General features: G+C 49.7%; 1 protein-coding gene across 2 annotated transcripts in view; it reads left to right on the forward strand.

Moving 5' to 3' along the window:
- PRKAR1A (protein kinase cAMP-dependent type I regulatory subunit alpha) overlaps window positions 1-21,860 on the forward strand; it is a 49,657-nt gene that overhangs the window by 17,359 nt on the left and 10,438 nt on the right. For both annotated transcript variants that reach the window (XM_069748694.1, XM_069748695.1), the window contains exons 7-8: window positions 3,372-3,530; window positions 3,613-3,673. In XM_069748694.1, coding sequence (XP_069604795.1) covers window positions 3,372-3,530; window positions 3,613-3,673 — 220 coding nt within the window. The remainder of the gene's footprint in view (window positions 1-3,371; window positions 3,531-3,612; window positions 3,674-21,860) is intronic.

Consider the following 21,860-nt stretch of genomic DNA (forward strand, 5'->3'; position numbering starts at 1 on the left):
GGGGCATGTATATCGGTGGGGCCTGTACAGGTCAGGGGCGGGGCATGGGTAGTGCTGGGGTGGGACCTGTACAGGTCAGGGGTGGGGCATGGGTAGTGTTGGGGTGGGGCCTGTACAGGTCAGGGGCGGGGCATGTATATCGGTGGGGCCTGTACAGGTCAGGGGCGGGGCATGGGTAGTGCTGGGGTGGGACCTGTACAGGTCAGGGGTGGGGCATGGGTAGTGTTGGGGTGGGGCCTGTACAGGTCAGGGGCGGGGCATGTATATCGGTGGGGCCTGTACAGGTCAGGGGCGGGGCATGGGTAGTGCTGGGGTGGGACCTGTACAGGTCAGGGGTGGGGCATCGGTAGTGTTGGGGTGGGGCCTGTACAGGTCAGGGGTGGGGCATGGGTAGTGCTGGGATGAGGCCTGTACAGGTCAGGGGCGGGGCATGTATATCGGTGGGGCCTGTACAGGTCAGGGGCGGGGCATGTATATTGGTGGGGCCTGTACAGGTCAAGGGCGGGGCATATATATTGGTGGGGCCTGTACAGGTCATGGGCGGGGCATGTATATCGGTGGGGCCTGTACAGGTCAGGGGCGGGGCATGGGTAGTGCTGGGGTGGGACCTGTACAGGTCAGGGGTGGGGCATGGGTAGTGTTGGGGTGGGGCCTGTACAGGTCAGGGGCGGGGCATGTATATCGGTGGGGCCTGTACAGGTCAGGGGCGGGGCATGGGTAGTGCTGGGGTGGGACCTGTACAGGTCAGGGGTGGGGCATGGGTAGTGTTGGGGTGGGGCCTGTACAGGTCAGGGGCGGGGCATGTATATCGGTGGGGCCTGTACAGGTCAGGGGCGGGGCATGGGTAGTGCTGGGGTGGGACCTGTACAGGTCAGGGGTGGGGCATCGGTAGTGTTGGGGTGGGGCCTGTACAGGTCAGGGGTGGGGCATGGGTAGTGCTGGGATGAGGCCTGTACAGGTCAGGGGCGGGGCATGTATATCGGTGGGACCTGTACAGGTCAGGGGCGGGGCATGTATATTGGTGGGGCCTGTACAGGTCAAGGGCGGGGCATGTATATTGGTGGGGCCTGTACAGGTCATAGGCGGGGCATGGTAGCGCTGGGGTGGAGCCTGTACAGGTCAGGGGCGGGGCATGGTAGCGCTGGGGTGGAGCCTTTACAGGTCAGGGGCGGGGCATGGGTAGCGCTCGGGTGGAGCCTGTACAGGTCAGGGGCGGGGCATGTATATCGGTGGGGCCTGTACAGGTCAGGGGCGGGGCGTGGGTAGCGCTGGGCTGGAGCCTGTACAGGTCAGGGGCGGGGCATGTATATCGGTGGGGCCTGTACAGGTCATGGACGGGGCATGGTAGCGCTGGGGTGGAGCCTGTACAGGTCAGGGGCGGGGCATGGTAGCGCTGGGGTGGAGCCTTTACAGGTCAGGGGCGGGGCATGGGTAGCGCTGGGGTGGAGCCTGTACAGGTCAGGGGCGGGGCATGTATATCGGTGGGGCCTGTACAGGTCAGGGGCGGGGCGTGGGTAGCGCTGGGGTGGAGCCTGTACAGGTCAGGGGCGGGGCATGTATATCGGTGGGGCCTGTACAGGTCAGGGGCGGGGCATGGGTAGTGCTGGGGTGGGACCTGTACAGGTCAGGGGTGGGGCATGGGTAGTGTTGGGGTGGGGCCTGTACAGGTCAGGGGCGGGGCATGTATATCGGTGGGGCCTGTACAGGTCAGGGGCGAGGCATGGGTAGTGCTGGGGTGGGACCTGTACAGGTCAGGGGTGGGGCATGGGTAGTGTTGGGGTGGGGCCTGTACAGGTCAGGGGCGAGGCATGGGTAGTGCTGGGGTGGGACCTGTACAGGTCAGGGGTGGGGCATGGGTAGTGTTGGGGTGGGGCCTGTACAGGTCAGGGGCGGGGCATAGTAGCGCTGGGGTGGAGCCTGTACAGGTCAGGGGCGGGGCATGGGTAGTGCTGGGATGAGGCCTGTACAGGTCAGGGGCGGGGCATGTATATCGGTGGGGCCTGTACAGGTCAGGGGCGGGGCATGTATATCGGTGGGGCCTGTACAGGTCAGGGGCGGGGCATGTATATTGGTGGGGCCTGTACAGGTCATGGGCGGGGCATGGTAGCGCTGGGGTGGAGCCTGTACAGGTCAGGGGCGGGGCATGGTAGCGCTGGGGTGGAGCCTTTACAGGTCAGGGGTGGGGCATGGGTAGCGCTCGGGTGGAGCCTGTACAGGTCAGGGGCGGGGCATGTATATCGGTGGGGCCTGTACAGGTCAGGGGCGGGGCGTGGGTAGCGCTGGGGTGGAGCCTGTACAGGTCAGGGGCGGGGCATGGTAGCGCTGGGGTGGAGCCTTTACAGGTCAGGGGCGGGGCATGGGTAGCGCTGGGGTGGAGCCTGTACAGGTCAGGGGCGGGGCATGTATATCGGTGGGGCCTGTACAGGTCAGGGGCGGGGCGTGGGTAGCGCTGGGCTGGAGCCTGTACAGGTCAGGGGCGGGGCATGTATATCGGTGGGGCCTGTACAGGTCAGGGGCGGGGCATGGGTAGTGCTGGGGTGGGACCTGTACAGGTCAGGGGTGGGGCATGGGTAGTGTTGGGGTGGGGCCTGTACAGGTCAGGGGCGGGGCATGTATATCGGTGGGGCCTGTACAGGTCAGGGGCGGGGCATGGGTAGTGCTGGGGTGGGACCTGTACAGGTCAGGGGTGGGGCATGGGTAGTGTTGGGGTGGGACCTGTACAGGTCAGGGGTGGGGCATGGGTAGTGTTGGGGTGGGGCCTGTACAGGTCAGGGGCGGGGCATGTATATCGGTGGGGCCTGTACAGGTCAGGGGCGGGGCATAGTAGCGCTGGGGTGGAGCCTGTACAGGTCAGGGGCGGGGCATGGTAGTGCTGGGGTGGAGCCTGTACAGGTCAGTGGCGGGGCAAGTATATCGGTGGGGCCTGTACAGGTGTGGGGCGGAGCATGGTAGCGCTGGGGTGGAGCCTGTACAGGTCAGGGGCGGGGCATGTATATCGGTGGGGCCTGTACAGGTTAGGGGTGGGGCGTGGGTAGCGCTGGGGTAAAGCATGTACAGGTCAGGGGTGGGGCGTGGGTAGCTTTGGGGTGGAGCCTGTACAGGTCAGGGGCGGGGCGTGGGTAGCTTTGGGGTGGAGCCTGTACAGGACAGGGGCGGGGCGTGGGTAGCGCTGGGGTGGAGCCTGTGCAGGTCAGGGGCGGGGCTTGGGTAGCCCTGGGGTGGAGCCTGTACAGGTCAGGGGCGGGGCGTGGTAGCGCTGGGTGGAGCCTGTACAGGTCAGGGGCGGGGCGTGGGTAGCGCTGGGGTGGAGCCTGTACAGGTCAGGGGCGGGACGTATTCTGTGCCACAGTCAGACCCTGCCCCTCTTTCAGGTCTATGTCAGCAGTGAGTGGATGACCAGCATCGGGGAGGGCGGCAGCTTCGGAGAACTCGCTCTGATTTATGGAACTCCGAGAGCTGCGACTGTGAAAGCCAAAACCAACGTGAAGCTGTGGGGGATCGATCGGGACAGTTACCGGAGGATCCTTATGGTGGGTAGCGGCAGCAGCGAGCAGGCACCGAATTCGGGGGCACAGCGTGCAGGGCGGTCACTAATACCAGCATGTCTTACAGGGGAGCACTCTGCGGAAACGGAAGATGTACGAGGAGTTCCTGAGCAAAGTCTCCATCCTGGGTGAGAATCTCACGCGTTACATAGGACTGCAGGAAATATCTGCTATGCTGTCTGAGGTTACTTAGGACTGCAGGGCTGATAGTGTCATAGTTTAAGGTTGAAGGTAGTCTTAAGGCCATTGAGCTTAAGCTATTATTATTATTATTATTTATTTCTATAGCAGCATTGATTCCATGGTCTGTACATGAGAAGGGGTTACATACAAGTTACAGATATCACCTACAGTAAGATAACAATCACAGACTGGTACAGGGGGGCGAGGACCCTGCCCTTGTGGGCTTACATTCTACCGGATGGTGGGGAAGGAGACAGTAGGTCGGGGGTTGCAGGAGCTCCAGTGTTGGTGAGGCGGTAGCTCCAGTAGTGGTGAGGCGGTAGCTCCAGTAGTGGTGAGGCGGTAGCTCCAGTGTTGGTGAGGCGGTAGCTCCAGTGTTGGTGAGGCGGTAGCTCCAGTGTTGGTGAGGCGGTAGCTCCAGTGTTGGTGAGGCGGTATCTCCAGTAGTGGTGAGGCGGTAGCTCCAGTAGTGGTGAGGCGGTAGCTCCAGTGTTGGTGAGGCGGTAGCTCCAGTGTTGGTGAGGCGGTAGCTCCAGTGTTGGTGAGGCGGTAGCTCCAGTGTTGGCGAGGCGGTAGCTCCAGTAGTGGTGAGGCGGTAGCTTCGGTGTTGGTGACGCGGTAGCTCCGGTGTTGGTGAGGCGGTAGCTCCGGTGTTGGTGAGGCGGTAGCTCCGGTGTTGGTGAGGCGGTAGCTCCGGTGTTGGTGAGGCGGTAGTTTCGGTGTTGGTGAGGAGGCATCAGGGTCAGTACAGGCTGTAGGCTTCCTGAAGAGATGGGTTTCAGGTTCCGTCTGAAGGATCCGAATGTGGTTGATAGTCGGACGTATTGGGGCAGAGAATTCCAGAGGATGGGGGATATTCGGGAGAAGTCTTGGAGGCGGTTGGGTGAGGAGCGAATAAGTGTGGAGGAGAGAAGGAGGTCTTGGGAGGACCGGAGATCACGTGAGGGAAGATATCGGGAGATTAGTTCAGAGATATATGGAGGGGACAGGTTGTGGATGGCTTTGTAGGTCAGTGTTAGTAGTGGGAATGGGAGCCAGTGAAGAGATTTGCAGAGGGGGGAAGCAGAGTAGTAGTGAGGAGAGAGATGAATTAGTCGGGCAGCAGAGTTAAGGATGGACTGGAGAGGTGCAAGGGTGTTAGCAGGGAGGCCACAGAAAAGGATGTTGCAGTAGTCAAGGCGGGAGATGATGAGGGCATGCACAAGCATTTTAGTAGATTGAGGGTTGAGGAAAGGACGGATTCTGGAGATATTTTTGAGCTGGAGGCGACAGGAGGTGGAAAGAGCTTGGATGTGCGGTTTTAAGGACAGGGCAGAGTCGAAGGTTACTCCGAGGCAGCGGACTTCCGGTACGGGGGAAAGCGTGATGTCATTGACTGCGATAGATAGGTCAGGTAAGGAAGATCTATGAGATGGAGGAACGATGATGAGTTCAGATTTGTCCACAGTGAGTTTGAGGAAGCGAGAGGAGAAGAAGGAGGATATGGCTGATAGGTACTATGGGATTCTGGACAGCAGAGCGGTGACGTCTGGGCCAGAGAGGTAGATCTGAGTGTCATCAGTATAGAGGTGGTACTGGAAGCCATAGGACTTTGAGTTGTCCCAGGCTGAGTGTATAGATTGAGAAGCTATAGCCGAACATGCTGATCCAGAGGATGCAGAACCCCATGGGGCCAATATTATTGGCTCCACTTTAGCAGAAAGTTCCTTCCTGATGATCAGAAGAGTTTCCGGAATCTGTGTCCATAACGTGTAATGTTATCAGGAAAGGCGTCCGGACCTCCATTTTCTTGTAAATCAACCAATACTGTTCGTACAGTAAAGAATCCATAGCCCCACTGCTCGTGCAGTAAAGAATCCATAGCCCCACTGCTCGTATAGTAAAGAATCCATAGCCCCACTGCTCGTATAGCAAAGAATCTATCGTCTCACTGCTCTTACAGTAAAGAATCCATAGCCTAGCTGCTCATACCGTAAAGAATCGATAGCCCCACTGCTCGTACAGTAAAGAATCCATAGCCCCGCAGCTCGTACAGTAAAGAATCCATAGCCCTGCTGCTCGTACAGTAAAGAATCCATAGCCCCGCTGCTCGTACAGTAAAGAATCCATAGCCCCGCTGCTCTTACAGTAAAGAATCCATAGCCCCGCTGCTCGTACAGTAAAGAATCAGTAGCCCCGCCGCTCGTACAGTAAAGAATCCGTAGCCCCGCCGCTCGTACAGTAAAGAATCCGTAGCCCTGCCGCTCGTACAGTAAAGAATCTGTAGCCCCGCCGCTCGTACAGTAAAGAATCCGTAGCCCCGCCGCTCGTACAGTAAAGAATCCGTAGCCCCGCCGCTCGTACAGTAAAGAATCCGTAGCCCCGCCGCTCGTACAGTAAAGAATCCGTAGCCCCACCGCTCGTACAGTAAAGAATCAGTAACCCCGCCGCTCGTACAGTAAAGAATCCGTAGCCCCGCCGCTCGTACAGTAAAGAATCCGTAGCCCCGCCGTTCGTACAGTAAAGAATCCGTAGCCCCTGTCACGAATACCTACTCCGTGGTGTAACTAATGCGTCACGTGTCCGCGCTCTGCACGTGACTTGGCTTGTGCCTGGAAGGGTTAATCTATCTCCTCTCTCACTCCAGCATTCAGCCTCTGTCCTATGCTGTAATGGGAGCATAAATCACATACCGACCCAGGCCACACACCCGCTCATACACGCTGCCACCACTCCCTGAACTATTAGTACTCCTAATGTCTATCACTCATAAGGCTCACACACCTTTTGGCTATAGATTCTTTTAGAACATTTAAGGTTCAACTTGTTAAAGTTTTGTACTTCAATACAAAAAGGTTCAGTACTTACAGTAAGAAAAGGTATAAAAATATGATAATAAAAAGACATACAACTTATGCAAAACAGTATAAAATAACAGGAGAAACTTACAGATATCATCTAACTGGTAGTTGCTTTCTGCTCCCTGAGGGTAGGATGAATGTAGATTGGATAACACCAGCTCGGCCGCCCCCATTATGTGAACACATTTTTTTAGGTATCAGGTCTACTTTATAGCTTTGGTCTGGAGGTCAGGTTTCTAGACCAAGACCAGCCCCTCAGGTTAATATCATAACTGCTTGGTTTTTGATTGGACCACGGCCACAGAATTGTACTTGTCCCTGGAAAATACATACTAACAACTGGGTGCGAACCTGCCGCCTTCAGGACAGATGTTACAATTGCCAGTGACACAATAGATCTACACATAGTCCAGTGCATATATATGTATGTGTATATATATATATATATATATATATATATATATATATATATATATATATATATATATATATATATACACACAGTGCCTACAAGTAGTATTGAACCCCCTGCAGATTTAGCAGGTTTAATAAGATGCAAATAAGTTAGAGCCTTCAAACTTCAAACAAGAGCAGGATTTATTAACAGATGCATAAATCTTACAAACCAAAAAGTTTTGTTGCTCAGTTAAATTTTTATAAATTTTAAACATAAAAGTGTGGGTCAATTATTATTCAACCCCTAGGTTTAATATTTTGTGGAATAACCTTTGTTTGCAATTAGAGCTAATAATTGTCTTTTATAAGACCTGATCAGGCCGGCACAGGTCTCTGGAGTTATCTTGGCCCACACCTCCATGCAGATCTTCTCCAAGTTATCTAGGTTCTTTGGGTGTCTCATGTGGACTTTAATCTTGAGCTCCTTCCACAAGTTTTCAATTGGGTTAAGGTCAGGAGACTGACTAGGCCACTGCAACACCTTGATTTTTTGCCTCTTGAACCAGGCCTTGGTTTTCTTGGCTGTGTGCTTTGGGTCGTTGTCTTGTTGGAAGATGAAATGACGACCCATCTTAAGATCCTTGATGGAGGAGCGGAGGTTCTTGGCCAAATTCTCCAGGTAGGCTGTGCTATCCATCTTCCCATGGATGCGGACCAGATGGCCAGGCCCCTTGGCTGAGAAACAGCCCCACAGCATGATGCTGCCACCACCATGCTTGACTGTAGGGATGGTATTCTTGGGGTCGTATGCAGTGCCATCCAGTCTCCAAACGTCACGTGTGTGGTTGGCACCAAAGATCTCGATCTTGGTCTCATCAGACCAGAGAACCTTGAACCAGTCAGTCTCAGATTCCTCCAAGTGATCATGAGCAAACTGTAGACGAGCCTTGACATGACGCTTTGAAAGTAAAGGTACCTTACGGGCTCGTCTGGAACGGAGACCATTGCGGTGGAGTACGTTACTTATGGTATTGACTGAAACCAGTGTCCCCACTGCCATGAGATCTTCCCGGAGCTCCTTCCTTGTTGTCCTTGGGTTAGCCTTGACTCTTCGGACAAGCCTGGCCTCGGCACGGGAGGAAGCTTTCAAAGGCTGTCCAGGCCGTGGAAGACTAACAGTAGTTCCGTAAGCCTTCCACTTCCGGATGATGATCCCAACAGTGGAGACAGGTAGGCCCAACTCCTTGGAAAGGGTTTTGTACCCATTGCCAGCCTTGTGACCCTCCACGATCTTGTCTCTGATGGCCTTGGAATGCTCCTTTGTCTTTCCCATGTTGACCATGTATGAGTGCTGTTCACAAGTTTGGGGAGGGTCTTAAATAGTCAGAAAAGGCTGGAAAAAGAGATAATTAATCCAAACATGTGAAGCTCATTGTTCTTTGTGCCTGAACTACTTCTTAATACTTTAGGGGAACCAAACAGAATTCTGGTGGGTTGAGGGGTTGATTAATAAATGACCCTCTGAAAAGACTTTTCACAATTTAAAAAAAAAAAAAAAATAAACAAAGAAATAACATTCTTTTTTGCTGCAGTGCATTTCACACTTCCAGGCTGATCTACAGTCCAAATGTCACAATGCCAAGTTAATTCCAAATGTGTAAACCTGCTAAATCTGCAGGGGGTTGAATACTACTTGTAGGCACTATGTGTATATATATATATATATATATATATATATATATATATTATATATATATATATATATATTATATATATATATACACACATATATATATACACACCTTTTTTGTATACATGTTTCACCACACCTCCCTCCTTATGAACGTGCATGGGGGTTGACTTACAGGTCAGCTCCCGAGCACGTATCTGGTTCTGCCCCATCTTGGCGAGACAGGCCATCGGCATTGCCATGATCAACTCCCTTCTTATGCTGAATTGTGAAATCATGTTGCTGAAGTATCAAACTCCGTCTAAGCAATTTCCCATTGTCCCCAACTACCCTGTTGAGCCAACTCAGTGGGTTATGATCTGTGATCACAGTGAAGTTGCGCCCATAGAGGTATGGTTGCAGCTTCTGCATAGCCCACACAATTGCCAAACATTCTTTTTCAATGGTGGCATAAGCCACTTCTCTGGGCAGGACTTTCCTGCTTAGGTACAGAATTGGGTGTTCCTCTCCTTGTTTGCTCCTCTCCTTGTTGGTTCACCTGGCTGAGAACTGCACCTAGCCCATAGGTGCTGGCATCTGTCTGCACTACAAACCGGCGAGTGAAATCTGGAGCCTGCGGGACGGGTGAAATAACCAATGCTGACTTTAGGGCAGAAAATGATTCCTCACACTGAGGACTCCAGGAGACAATTTTGGGAAGTCTCTTCCTGGTCAGATCAGTTAACGGTTTGGCCAGAGCACTGTAGTTTGGTACAAACCTCCTATAGTAGCCAGCCGTACCCAGGAAGGACAGTACCTGCTTCTTGGTTCGTGGGGTGGCCCAGGCTGTAATGGCTTCTACCTTCCCTGGCTCAGGTTTTAACAGTCCTCCCCCCACACGGTGTCCCAGGTATTGTACTTCCCGCATGGCTACCTGACACTTCCCTGGCTTAACAGTAAGACCTGCAGTTTTAAGCTTTTGCAACACCTGAGACAGATGTACGAGGTGTTCCTCCCAAGAATCACTAAAGATGGCTATATCATCAAGATAAGCGACGGCAAAACCATCACACCCTTCCAATAAGTTATTGACCAACCTCTGGAAGGTGCAGGGGTTATCATGGCTGGACGCACCAGGGTCACCTCTGCCCCAGTGTCTCTGAGACCATCGGTGACTTTATTGCCAACAGTGACAGATTGACAGTTCTCATTAGCCCTCGCATCAGAGCTGGCTACAAAGAGGACAGACGGTGGGGACACAGACGGCTTTGTAGTTGGGCGTTTCTCCCTATCAGGGCAGACAGCGCTAACATGTCCCACTTTGTTGCAGGATAAGCACCGGTGTGCATCACCTAGAGAATGTCTATTCCCCGGGGCCCCATAAAAGGTGGGCTTGGACAGCACTGGTGATCGGCCGGCAGAGGGAGAAGGGTCCCCGTTTGGCTTACCTCCCCTCCAGCTGAATCCCGATGGCTTCCGCACCTCAGGTATCCTGTTAGCCACATAACAGTCCACAATCCTTGCAGCCTGATCTGCAGTTTGTGGCTCCCGATCACACACAAATTGTCGTACATCCGTGGGGCACATGTGAAGAAATTGATCCTTGACCATAAGATCCGCTAATCCCTCAAAACTGTTAACAGAAAGTCCCCTAATCCATTGGTGGAACGTGGTCAAGGTGCTCACAAAATCCGCATAGATGTCAGTTGATCCACGTTGTAGGTTCCGGAACTTTCTCCGATACACTTCTGGTGTCAGGTTGTATTTCCTGATCAGGGCCTCTTTTATGGTCTCATAGTTCCCATCTAGCTCTGGTGGGAGGCCAGCAAAAACTTCCAGGGCTTTGCCTCTCAACCCTGGGGTTAGATACTGGAGCCCACTGCTCACGGGGTAGATGGTACTGCCTGCATGTTTTTTCAAATCCCCGCAGGAAAGTATCTAAGTCTGTATCCTTCTCCACCACAGAGAAGTTTTCCACACGTGGCCTCCTTGGATTTATGTCCTGGGAGGTGGTTATCTGAGGACTGATACCCCGCTCTATTTGAGCCATCTGAAGCTGGAAAGCTCCGTCCTCCCGGCATTCTGCTGCCTCTCTCTCAGCCTGTCGGTTTTAGCATTCTGCAGCCTCCCTCTCCTCCCGGCGTTCTGCAGCCTCTCAGCCTGTCGGTCACGGCGTCTGCAGCCTCTCTCTCAGCCTGTCGGTCACGGCGTTCTGCAGCCTGTCTCTCAGCCCGGTACCGACGTTCTGCAGCAGCAGCCTGACGTTCTGCAGCCTGTCTCTTAGCCTGTCGGTCCCGGTGTTCTGCAACCTCTCTCTCAGCCTGTCGGTCCCGACGTTCTGCAGCCTCTCTCTCAGCCTGTCGGTACTGTAGAATAAGCTGCATGCGCAGATTGGGATCACTTGTTCCCAGCCATTGTAAGTCCATTTGTAAAGTACAGTCCATAGGCTCCTCAGCACTGGCATTTCCATCAGGCATCTCCGGTGCAAGAGCTGGCATTGCTGGTTCTCTCTGAGGTGGGCTCTCTCCTTGCCCAGATGTTCCAGCACTTTGCTCTATGTCCTGCTCGACCAAGGCGTGTATCAGCAGCTCTTTGTTGTGAATTTAGCTTTTGGGCTCCCTCCGGTGGTTGTAGAGGGTAATGCAGTTGTGCCTGGACTGCAGGATTGGACAGGTGTATCTACTAATTGCAAAACTGACTGGGGTATATAGCTTTGCAGGACTCTTTAGTCCCTGCCTGTTGTCCATTGTTTTTGGAGGATTCACTTCCCTGCTGGTCTCTCCATCTCTCCAGTTTGCTGTGCTTTTCTACAAAGATAAGTCCTGGCTTGGTTTTTGCTGTCCACCTGCTGTGGACCTTATAGTTCTGTGCATATCCATGTTTTTGTCTTGTCCAGCTTTGTCTGTGAAGGATTTTTTTGCACCCAAGCTGTGTCTCTGGAGATGGAGATATACCCTCCATGTCTTTAGTCAGATGTGGTGATTAGTATTTTCTGTGGTGGATATTTTCTAGTGTTTTTTACTGACCGCATAGTACTCTGTTCTATTCTTTCTTTTTAGCTAGTGTGGCCTCCTATGCTTAAATCTGATTTCATATCTGCGTATGTTATTTCCCTCTCCTCTCACCGTCAATATTTGTGGGGGGCTATCTATCCTTTAGGGATTTTCTCTGAGGCAAGATAGGTTTCCTGTTTCTGTCTTTAGGGGAAGTTAGTTCTGAGGCTGTGCCGAGGGGTCTAGGGAGTGTTAGGTACCCCCCACTGCTACTTCTAGTTGCGCTGCTAGGTTCAGGGTTTGCGGTCAGTACAGGGACCACCTTCTCCAGAGTCCGTCTCATGCTGATCCTAGGCCACCAAATCATAACACTCCTTGGATCTGTCGGCCGTCTCTATTCCTCTCTGCTCACAGAGGCCGGTCAGAGCTTCTTTGCTCTGCTGCTTGTACTCGGCTGCCATATCGATGAACAGCCTTTGCCAAATAAAAGATAGAACTGAAAAACGGGGAGGGAAAACTGTTTGCAAGTATGTCTAAGTAAGCACTGCGTTGAACCTTGAAGAACTGGTGCACTCATCGCAAGGATACCAATTCTTTAGTACAGGGAATAATTGCTTAAACCATGCACTAATTCTCTAATAGAAATAATTCTATCCCACCGCTCGCCACCAATTGTCACGGATCGCTGCTCCGTGGTGTCACTAATTCGTCACGTATCCGCTCTCAGCACGTGACTTGGGGTTGTGCCTGCAAGGGTTAATCTATCTCCCCACTCTGTTCAGCATTCAACCTCTGTCCTATGCTGTAATGGGAGCATAAATCACACACCGACCCAGGCCACACACCCGCTCATACACGCTGCCAACACTCATCGAATACATGGGCGATGAGTCCCGGAAATAATTTTGTCTACCACTCATAAGGCTCACACACCTGTTATGAAAGGTAATTCAGTACCACAATGGACATAGAGGTCAGCGCACATACAGTGACCTGGCAATAACCCAAAAAACAAGAACGAGCTCTGAGACGTGGGAACTCTGTTGACCGCAATCCCTAATCCTCTACAACCACACTAAAGGCAGCCGTGGATTGCGCCTAACGCTCCCTATGCAACTCGGCACGGCCTGAGAAACTAGCTTGCCTGAAGATAGAAAATAAGCCTACCTTGCCTCAGAGAAATACCCCAAAGGAAAAGGCAGCCCCCACATATAATGACTGTGAGTTAAGATGAAAAGACAAACGTAGAGATGAACTAGATTTAGCAAAGTGAGGCCCAACTTTCTGAACAGAGCGAGGATAGGAAAGGTAACTTTGCGATCAACACAAAACCCTACAAAAACCACGCAAAGGGGGCAAAAAGACCCTCCGTACCGAACTAACGGCACGGAGGTACACCCTCTGCGTCCCAGAGCTTCCAGCAAGCAGTGAAAAACAAATTGAAAAGCTGGACAGAAAAAAAAACAGCAAACAAATAGCAAAGAGGAACTTAGCTATGCAGAGCAGCAGGCCACAGGAATGATCCAGGAGGAAACAGGTTCAATACTAGAACATTGACTGGAGGCCAGGATCAAAGCACTAGGTGGAGTTAAATAGAGCAGCACCTAACGACTTCCCCACATCACCTGAGGAAGGAAACTCAGAAGCCGCAGTACCACTTTCCTCCACCAACGGAAGCTCACAGAGAGAACCAGCCGAAGTACCACTTGTGACCACAGGAGGGAGCTCTGCCACAGAATTCACAACACACACCTTAGGCTATGGATTCTTTTAGAACATTCAAGGTAAAACTTGTTAAAGTTTCATACTTTAATACAAAAAGGTTCAGTGCTTTCAGTAAGAAAAGGTATAAAAATATGATAAACAGACATACAACTTATGCAAAACCGTATAAAATAACAGGAGAAACTTACACAAATCATCTAACTGGTAGTTTGCTTTCTGCTCCCTGAGGGTAGGATGAATGTAGATTGGATCACACCAGCTCAGCCGCCCCCATTATGTGAACACGTCTCTCTCTATGCAGCCCTAATTTATAACTTTGGTCTGGAGGTGAGGTTTCTAGACCAGCCCCTCGGGTTAATATCATAATTGCTTGGTTTTTTTATTGGACCACGGCCACGCCCACAATGAATATATTATTTTCTCTTGGGATCTCTCACAGAGATACTATCAGGCCGTAATTAACATCTCTCTTGAAAGAGCTAGGAGGTGTCAAATGTTACCTTTCTTCTTGGCTTCCTGCAGGACCCCCTGGTGAGATTGGAGACAGAAGTCTACTTGTCCCAGGAAAATACATATTAACACCTGGGTGCGACATGCAGCCTTCAGGACAGATGTTACATTATTGCCAGTGACACAATAAATCTATACATAGTCCACTGCACATATATTTCACCACAGCCTCGCTGCTCCTATAGTAAAGAATCCATAGTCTCACTGCTCTTCCAGTAAAGAATCCATAGCCTCGCTGCTCGTATAGTAAAGAATCCATAGCCTCGCTGCTCTTCCAGTAAAGAATCCATAGCCTCGCTGCTCTTCCACTAAAGAATCCGTAGCCTTGCTGCTCTTCCAGTAAAGAATCCATAGCCGTGCTGCTCTTCCAGTAAAGAATCCGTAGCTTCGCTGCTCTTCCAGTAAAGAATCCATAGCCTCGCTGCTCTTCCAGTAAAGAATCCGTAGCCTCGCTGCTCTTCCAGTAAAGAATCCATAGCCTCGCTGGTCTTCCAGTAAAGAATCCGTAGCCTTGCTGCTCTTACAGTAAAGAATTCATAGCCTCGCTGCTCTTCCAGTAAAGAATCCGTAGCCTCGCTGCTCGTACAGTAAAGAATCCATAGCCTCGTTGCTCTTACAGTAAAGAATCCGTAGCCCCTGTCAGACCTTGTTGTCCTGATGACACAGGTCTTTGTGGGTTATATAGTATGAGGTGATTGTCTTAGGCTGTGTTCACACTGGGCGTTTTTTAGTGCGTTTATGCTAATTGTCAGCTGCATATTACAGTAAAGCCTATGAGATTTCAGAACTCTTTTTTTTTTTTTAAACATAAATTTTTATTTACAAATTGTGTCAAGCATTACATCTTATTGACATTAAATTCTTAATAATTAACACAACGTTATGGGGATTAGGGAAGGGAAGAGGATAGGGGAAATGGTGACATTACAATAACTATCCAATCACATTCTCTATATGCAAATCTGCAAAGTCATTTAAGAACGGTATTTAAACGGAAAGATAACCAATTGTTCCATTTTTTCTGAAATTGAGCTATATTATTATTAGATGTAGCGATTATTTTTTCTGATAGGCAATTTTCGTTGATCAGTGATACGACCTCGGGCAGTGAGGGGCAATTTTGATTCTTGTTGCTACAATAATATGTACAATCACTGTACGGAACTCATAGGGAAACGAGTCCAAATCAATAGCGAGTAACGCCTGCTGTGCATTAAGAGTCACCGGTATACCACAAATCTGGAACATCAGATGATCTATGGCTGCCCACAGACGTCTAATTCTGTCACAACTCCACCATATATGTAGCATGTCTGCACAGGGGTCTCCACACCTCCAGCACGTGTCTGGGGAACTGCAGAACATCCTGGACAATCTACTGGGAGTGAAATACCACCGATATAACAATTTCCTGGCGTTTTCTATGTGGTTAGTACATTTAGATTGGCTTCCAATAATTTAAGAAGGATGCCCTCCACTGATCCGGTGTGAATGTGCAGTTTAGGTCTTTTTCCCACTTTTGCAGGTATGTAGTTAGAGAGGGCAGAGTATTCTCCAACATACAGTCGTAGCTTGTGGACAGCGCTCTAATCTGTGATGTCGGGTTCATCAGCATAGAGTAAAGTTTAGATGGCGGTGCAGGCATCTGTTTTTTCCTTTCAGTTAGGAAATGCCGGATCTGCAAGTATTTGTAAAAATCCCTTTGAGGAACATTGTATTTATCTCTCAATGATGTAAAAGTAATTAATTCCTCCCCCTCATACAAGTTCCCAATTGAGGTGGTTTTGGGTAAATTCCAATTTTTAAGTTTGAGGTCCGGGATACAATGCTCCAGTGTCTCTATAGGAGCTTTGAGGAATGCGGTTTGTATAAGGCCTAATTTATTAGTCAACACACTCCATAGCTCCAGAGCCGCGTCTATTGTTGGGGACATTTTTAGGTTTCTATTAGGGACTTTAGTTTGATGTGCATGGTAAAAAGCTGAGACATTGGAGGTTCTCATCAAATGTTTTTCAATTGCTATCCAGTGCCGATCATCATCATTATTCCACATAAATCGTAACTGTTCGAATAATGCGGCCCTGTAGTACCGGACCACTGAGGGGCACCCCAGGCCACCCTTACTCATAGGGATGTAAAGCGTGTCCGCTTGGACTCTGGGTTTTCTCTCTTGCCAAATGTATTTTAAAATCATTGCTTGAATCTCTTTTAATATTTTCATTGGGAATATGATGGGGAGATTGCGGAACAAATACAGTATTTGTGGGAGAATGAACATTTTTACCGATGCAATCCTGCCCAGCCATGATAGTTCGTGTTTCTTCATACGTAACATGTCAGTTTGGATTTTCTTCCTTAGAGACTCATAATTCAGTGATAGCATTTTATCTGCCGAGAGTGTCAGCCGAATACCCAAATACTCAATGTGGTCATTTTCCCACTTAAAAGGGTACTTATTCTCAAAGCTTTTGGGGTGTTTTGTGAGAGGGGTCAGGTTTAATACCTGGCATTTAGACACGTTCAGCTTATAATATGATATTTTAGTATATGAATCGATTACTTGCATTGCTGCCGGTAATGATTCCGTCGGGTTTGTTAACGCTAGAATGATGTCGTCAGCAAATAAGCCTATTTTGTGTTCCGTTTTATTCACCTGAATTCCTGATATCATCGAGTGTGATCTAATTTTCTGCGCTAGAGGCTCAATCACCAAAGCGAATATAAGGGGTGATAGCGGACACCCCTGTCTCGTCCCGTTAGTAATAGTAAACCTGTCCGACATCATTCCAGAGACAGAAACCGATGCTGATGGGTGAGAATATAGCAGAGTGATTGCTTTAGCAATATTACCCGTAAATCCGAATCTGGCCAGAACCTCAAACAGGTATCCCCAATGCACCCGATCGAACGCCTTCTCCGCGTCCAGGGATAGGAGCAGAGAAGGCGTCCGGTCGCTCCCCGCCACATGGATGAGGTCAATCATTCGTCTGGTGCCGTCCAATGTCTGTCTAGATTTGATAAATCCAACCTGGTCTCTGTGCACCAGGGAAGGGATTACATCTTGAGTACAGCTTGAGGTCAGTATTTAGGAGATTTCAGAACTCTTATGCACACACTGGATTTTTTTTGTCAGTAGTTTGTGCTTTGCGTGTTTTTTTGGACATAGAGCATGTGACTTCTTTCAGTGTTTTTCACACATTGAAACCAATGAGTGATGAAAAAAGCAAGTACAGCAATATATGAAACTATCAGGAATCCCTGACCGCTGCCACCAATTTGTCAGGAATCCCCTGACCACTGCCGGCAATTTGTCACGATTCACACCGTGACCGTCGCCCCTACGTCACAGATCGGGGTGACTTTAGGCCAACAGACGGCTATCACATGTGCAGGGGGGCTTATCTTAGTTATCCCTTCACTGCTAACAATGCGATGAAAAAACACACACAAGGCTATTGACCTCTTAGGTTACAGCAGGGGCTTATTCTAGGTATCCCACTGCTCTTCAATATACCACGAACTGCAGGGATTTATGTATATCCCGCTTACAGTTCCACTTAAAACTTGCAGCTCTCTGGCGCCCCCCTTACTCTCAGGTCAGATTAGGTACTGCACCCTGGGTAATTAGTCGCCAGACAGGCTGCCTGCTATGTACTGGCTATTGGGCACGCTGCAGCGACGCGATAAACTACTCCCACTCAGGCAGGAACAATAATTATCAACCCCGCAGTCGCTGCAACATCACCCAAAAGTCTGCACACGGTATCACTGCCACCAGCTTCGATTAAACGGGTCTGAAGCTAACCCAACACAGTAGCGTATTTCCCTTCAAGAGACAGGGTACGTTTAGAGCATGGAGAATGAACTAATATTAAATATTATATCCCATAAAAATTAGGCTGTGCTTTATCAAAAATATTTTATAAAGATGTTACAAATGAGACAATTGCAAATATGTACAAGGGTAATTATAAAAGGGATTAAATGAGAAAAGGTAACACTCACATGTTCTCAGTTCATTGCATGGCAGGCAACCATACGTCCCAGTTCATTGGACGTGCTCAGCGCTCTCCAAGGGAAAAAAAGGCAAGAAGAAAGAGTTGGGGATGTGGGCAGACAGTTATAGCTAAGCCTGTAACATCCCAGACAGGGGTTGGATCACCTCGTCCCTCCTACCTCTTCAGTTAACTCATTTTATCCTAATCTATATCTAATTTCGATAAAGGTACCTTCACACATAACGATATCGTTGCTTTTTGTGACGTAGCAACGATATCGTTAAGGAAATCGTTATGTGTGACAGCGACCAACGATCAGGCCCCTGCTGGGAGATCGTTGGTCGCTGAGGAAAGTCCAGAACTTTATTTCGTCGCTGGATCTCCCGCTGACATCGCTGGATCGGCGTGTGTGACGCCGATCAGCGATGTTTTCACTGGTAACCAGGGTAAACATCGGGTTACTAAGCGCAGGGCCGCGCTTAGTAACCCGATGTTTACCCTGGTTACCAGCGTAAACGTTTAAAAAACAAACACTACATACTTACCTTCAGCTGTCTGTCCCCGGCGCTGTGCTTCTCTGCACTCCTGCATCCTGTGTCAGCGCCGGCCAGCTGGAAAGCACAGCAGTGACGTCACCGCTCTGCTTTCCGGCTGACCAGCGCTGACAGTGCAGAGGAAAGCAGAGCGCCGGAGGACAGACAACTGAAGGTAAGTATGTAGTGTTTGTTTTTTAAACGTTTACGCTGGTAACCATGGTAAACATCGGGTTACTAAGCGCGGCCCTGCGCTTAGTAACCCGATGTTTACCCTGGTTACCGGGGACCTCGGGATCGTTGGTCGCTGGAGAGCTGTCTGTGTGACAGCTTCCAGCGACCAAACAGCGACGCTGCAGCGATCAACATCGTTGTCAGTATCGCTGCAGCGTCGCTGAGTGTGAAGGTACCTTTACTCCTCTACAAAACATGTCATAGTCATAACAAACCCATCATTCATCTCGGATTAACGTGAGCATTCTAATGAGATCAAATCTGTCCTATCTGGGATACATATTTACAGAGAAAACCCTACTTTTTTACCAGATGGAGTTAGAAGCCCGTGTTTCGAGGGATGGGTAGGTCCACCGAGTGAGATTAAGAATATATATATTTTTGTGTTCGTAACGTAAACGGTCGGCATAATATCTTACAAAAACCAAACAAAGAACTTTCATGGATCCTAGAAGTTTCTAGTTCACTTATAGCTGGACAAGAGCTTACACGGCAGGAAATGCTGGTCGTAAATACCTTGGCTCTCCTAAAACCCCCACACTCTCTGAGAAGGAAAGCTAAACTCTGAAGTAATGGGAAGGGGGGGTTTTGAGCCCAGGGTCTGCCATGTGTTTTTTGGAACCATGGTGAGAAGTGCCAAAAATCCCTCAGCTATGGTGCTAACAGGCAGAGAAACTACTACTTATTTTATACAGTTTCCTCACAGAAACCCATTTATTTTGTGATTTTTTTTTTTTTCCCCAGGTTTACATCCTGTCTTGGTCTCTGGAGATAGCAGTTGAGATTAGTACAGTTGTATTAAATTAGTGATGCTTACAAAGCAAACATTGGCCGACCAGGGTGTGAGATTGCACAGGCTGACCGAGGTTTCAGGTTGCACAGTGCCTGCGGCTGGCTGAGGTGTCAGGTTGCACAGTGCCTGCAGATGGCTGAGGTGTCTGGTTGCACAGTGCCTGCGGCTGGCTGAGGTGTCTGGTTGCACAGTGCCTGCGGCTGGCTGAGGTGTCTGGTTGCACAGTGCCTGCGGCTGGCCGAGGTGTCGGGTTGCACAGTGCCTGCGGCTGGCCGAGGTGTCGGGTTGCACAGTGCCTGCGGCTGGCCGAGGTGTCGGGTTGCACAGTGCCTGCGGCTGGCCGAGGTGTCGGGTTGCACAGTGCCTGCGGCTGGCCGAGGTGTCGGGTTGCACAGTGCCTGCGGCTGGCCGAGGTGTCGGGTTGCACAGTGCCTGCGGCTGGCCGAGGTGTCGGGTTGCACAGTGCCTGCGGCTGGCCGAGGTGTCGGGTTGCACAGTGCCTGCGGCTGGCTGAGGTGTCCTACAACTCAATGCACTGCCAGGGTCTTAAGTAATTCCCGACCACTTCATCTCCCCACTGTTACATTTGTGTGTTTTTTCAGGAACATAGTCTGTATTGGTGACCTGAGTTCATGCTTCTGTGGTGGAAGCAGAGCTGAATTTTGGGATCCTGAAAAACGCATTAAAAAATGAACTAAAACATGCGGTTTTTTTACATTGCCTCTTTACTGCCGAGAGTGCAGACTTAATGTGAACGGAGCCTTACGCTTTTTATCGGACTAGTGAAGATCTCATGTGCCATTATCACAATCGCTGACTGTTATGAAAACACACATGAGAGGACCGCGGAGATACGGATATCACCCCGCCGTCACCAATCTGTGACGGAGCTAATACAGTCGCAGCTCTCTGGCGCCCCCTTACCCTCAGGTCAGTCAGGAAACTGCATCTAGGGTAAATAGTCGCCAGAGAGGCTGCCCTGTCATGTACTGGATATCGGAATATATATATATATATATATATATATATCCAATATATAATTGCCTAGAATACTACTTCCTGCAATTTGTGCCAACTTCCGTGGCTTTGTCCGGAGCTAATGTCCGGAGATAAGTGACGTCAACAGTGTCCAGTGTCTGATTGGTTGCCAGGAAAAACAAAATCCAGCTCACCATACCGACATTCCCAGGAGCTCGGAGCACGGAACCGCTGTGTCAGGGCGTGGACGAACAGGAAAGAGAAGGAGATCCAGCTCAACGAAATAGTGAAAAATCCATAATTTATTTCACTTAAAATATAATGAAAGGACAAAACATCAGCATACAGAAAAAATTATAAAAACAAGGTCAACGCGTTTCCGGTGACTAAGGTCACCGGAAACGCGTTGACCTTGTTTTTATAATTTTTTCTGTATGCTGATGTTTTGTCCTTTCATTATATTTTAAGTGAAATAAATTATGGATTTTTCACTATTTCGTTGAGCTGGATCTCCTTCTCTTTTCTGATTGGTTGCCGCCTGCTGCGAGCGACCAATCAGAAACGTGCCGTACTGTGACACACTCCGCCCGCCATTTTGGTGTGATTTTTGAATTTTTACCTCACAGCAAGTTTCTACTGCGTGGAGGCGGGCCCAGTGACGTTGCTCTTCAAGCTCCTGCCGAATTTCGTCAAAAAAATGATAATACCATTTACCAAAACTATATATATTTAGTTGTGAAGTGGTTCAGTGACATTTTCACACCAATTTTGAACTTTTGTTTGGTGTTTTCTCCATATACTGCCTATTATTTTTGTTCTTTCTTACTATTATTTATTAATTGTATTATTCTTACATTTGAATAAATAAAGTATACATGGATTCTAGACTCCCGATTCTTTAGAATCGGGCTGCCATCTAGTCTAATATATAAAGCTGAAAATGTGTGTGTGTGTATGTGTGTGTGTGTATGTCCGGGATTGGCATCTGCACCGTCGCAGCTACAGCCACAAAATTTTGCACAGTCACACGTCTGGACCCCGAGAGCGTCATAGGCTATGTTGTGAGGCGAAATTTTAACCCCGCCCGTTCCAATTCACCAAACAATTTTGCCCCTATCTACATAATGAGGAAAAGTGAAAGGAAAAGTGTTGGAGGCAAATTGACAGCTGCCAGATGTGAACAAGGGGGACTTAGAGTGAGAGCGAGGTGGGGCCCCGACATGGGATACTCACCACACGGGAATATGAACACACACACAAAATGCGCCACACACTACCATGTGCTTGAACACATATTACCCTCAGCACACGTTTCACCACACATACACCAACCTCGCCACATAAAAGTCGAAACACAAAAGTCGCTGCTCAGAACTCGCCACGCGCAAAACTCGCCACAAGTGCAAAACTCACCTCATGGAAAACTCGCCACACGCAAAACTTGCACACGCGGAAAAATTGCC

This window comes from Ranitomeya imitator, chromosome 2, assembly GCF_032444005.1.
Source record: "Ranitomeya imitator isolate aRanImi1 chromosome 2, aRanImi1.pri, whole genome shotgun sequence".
Classification (NCBI taxonomy): Eukaryota; Metazoa; Chordata; class Amphibia; order Anura; family Dendrobatidae; genus Ranitomeya; species Ranitomeya imitator.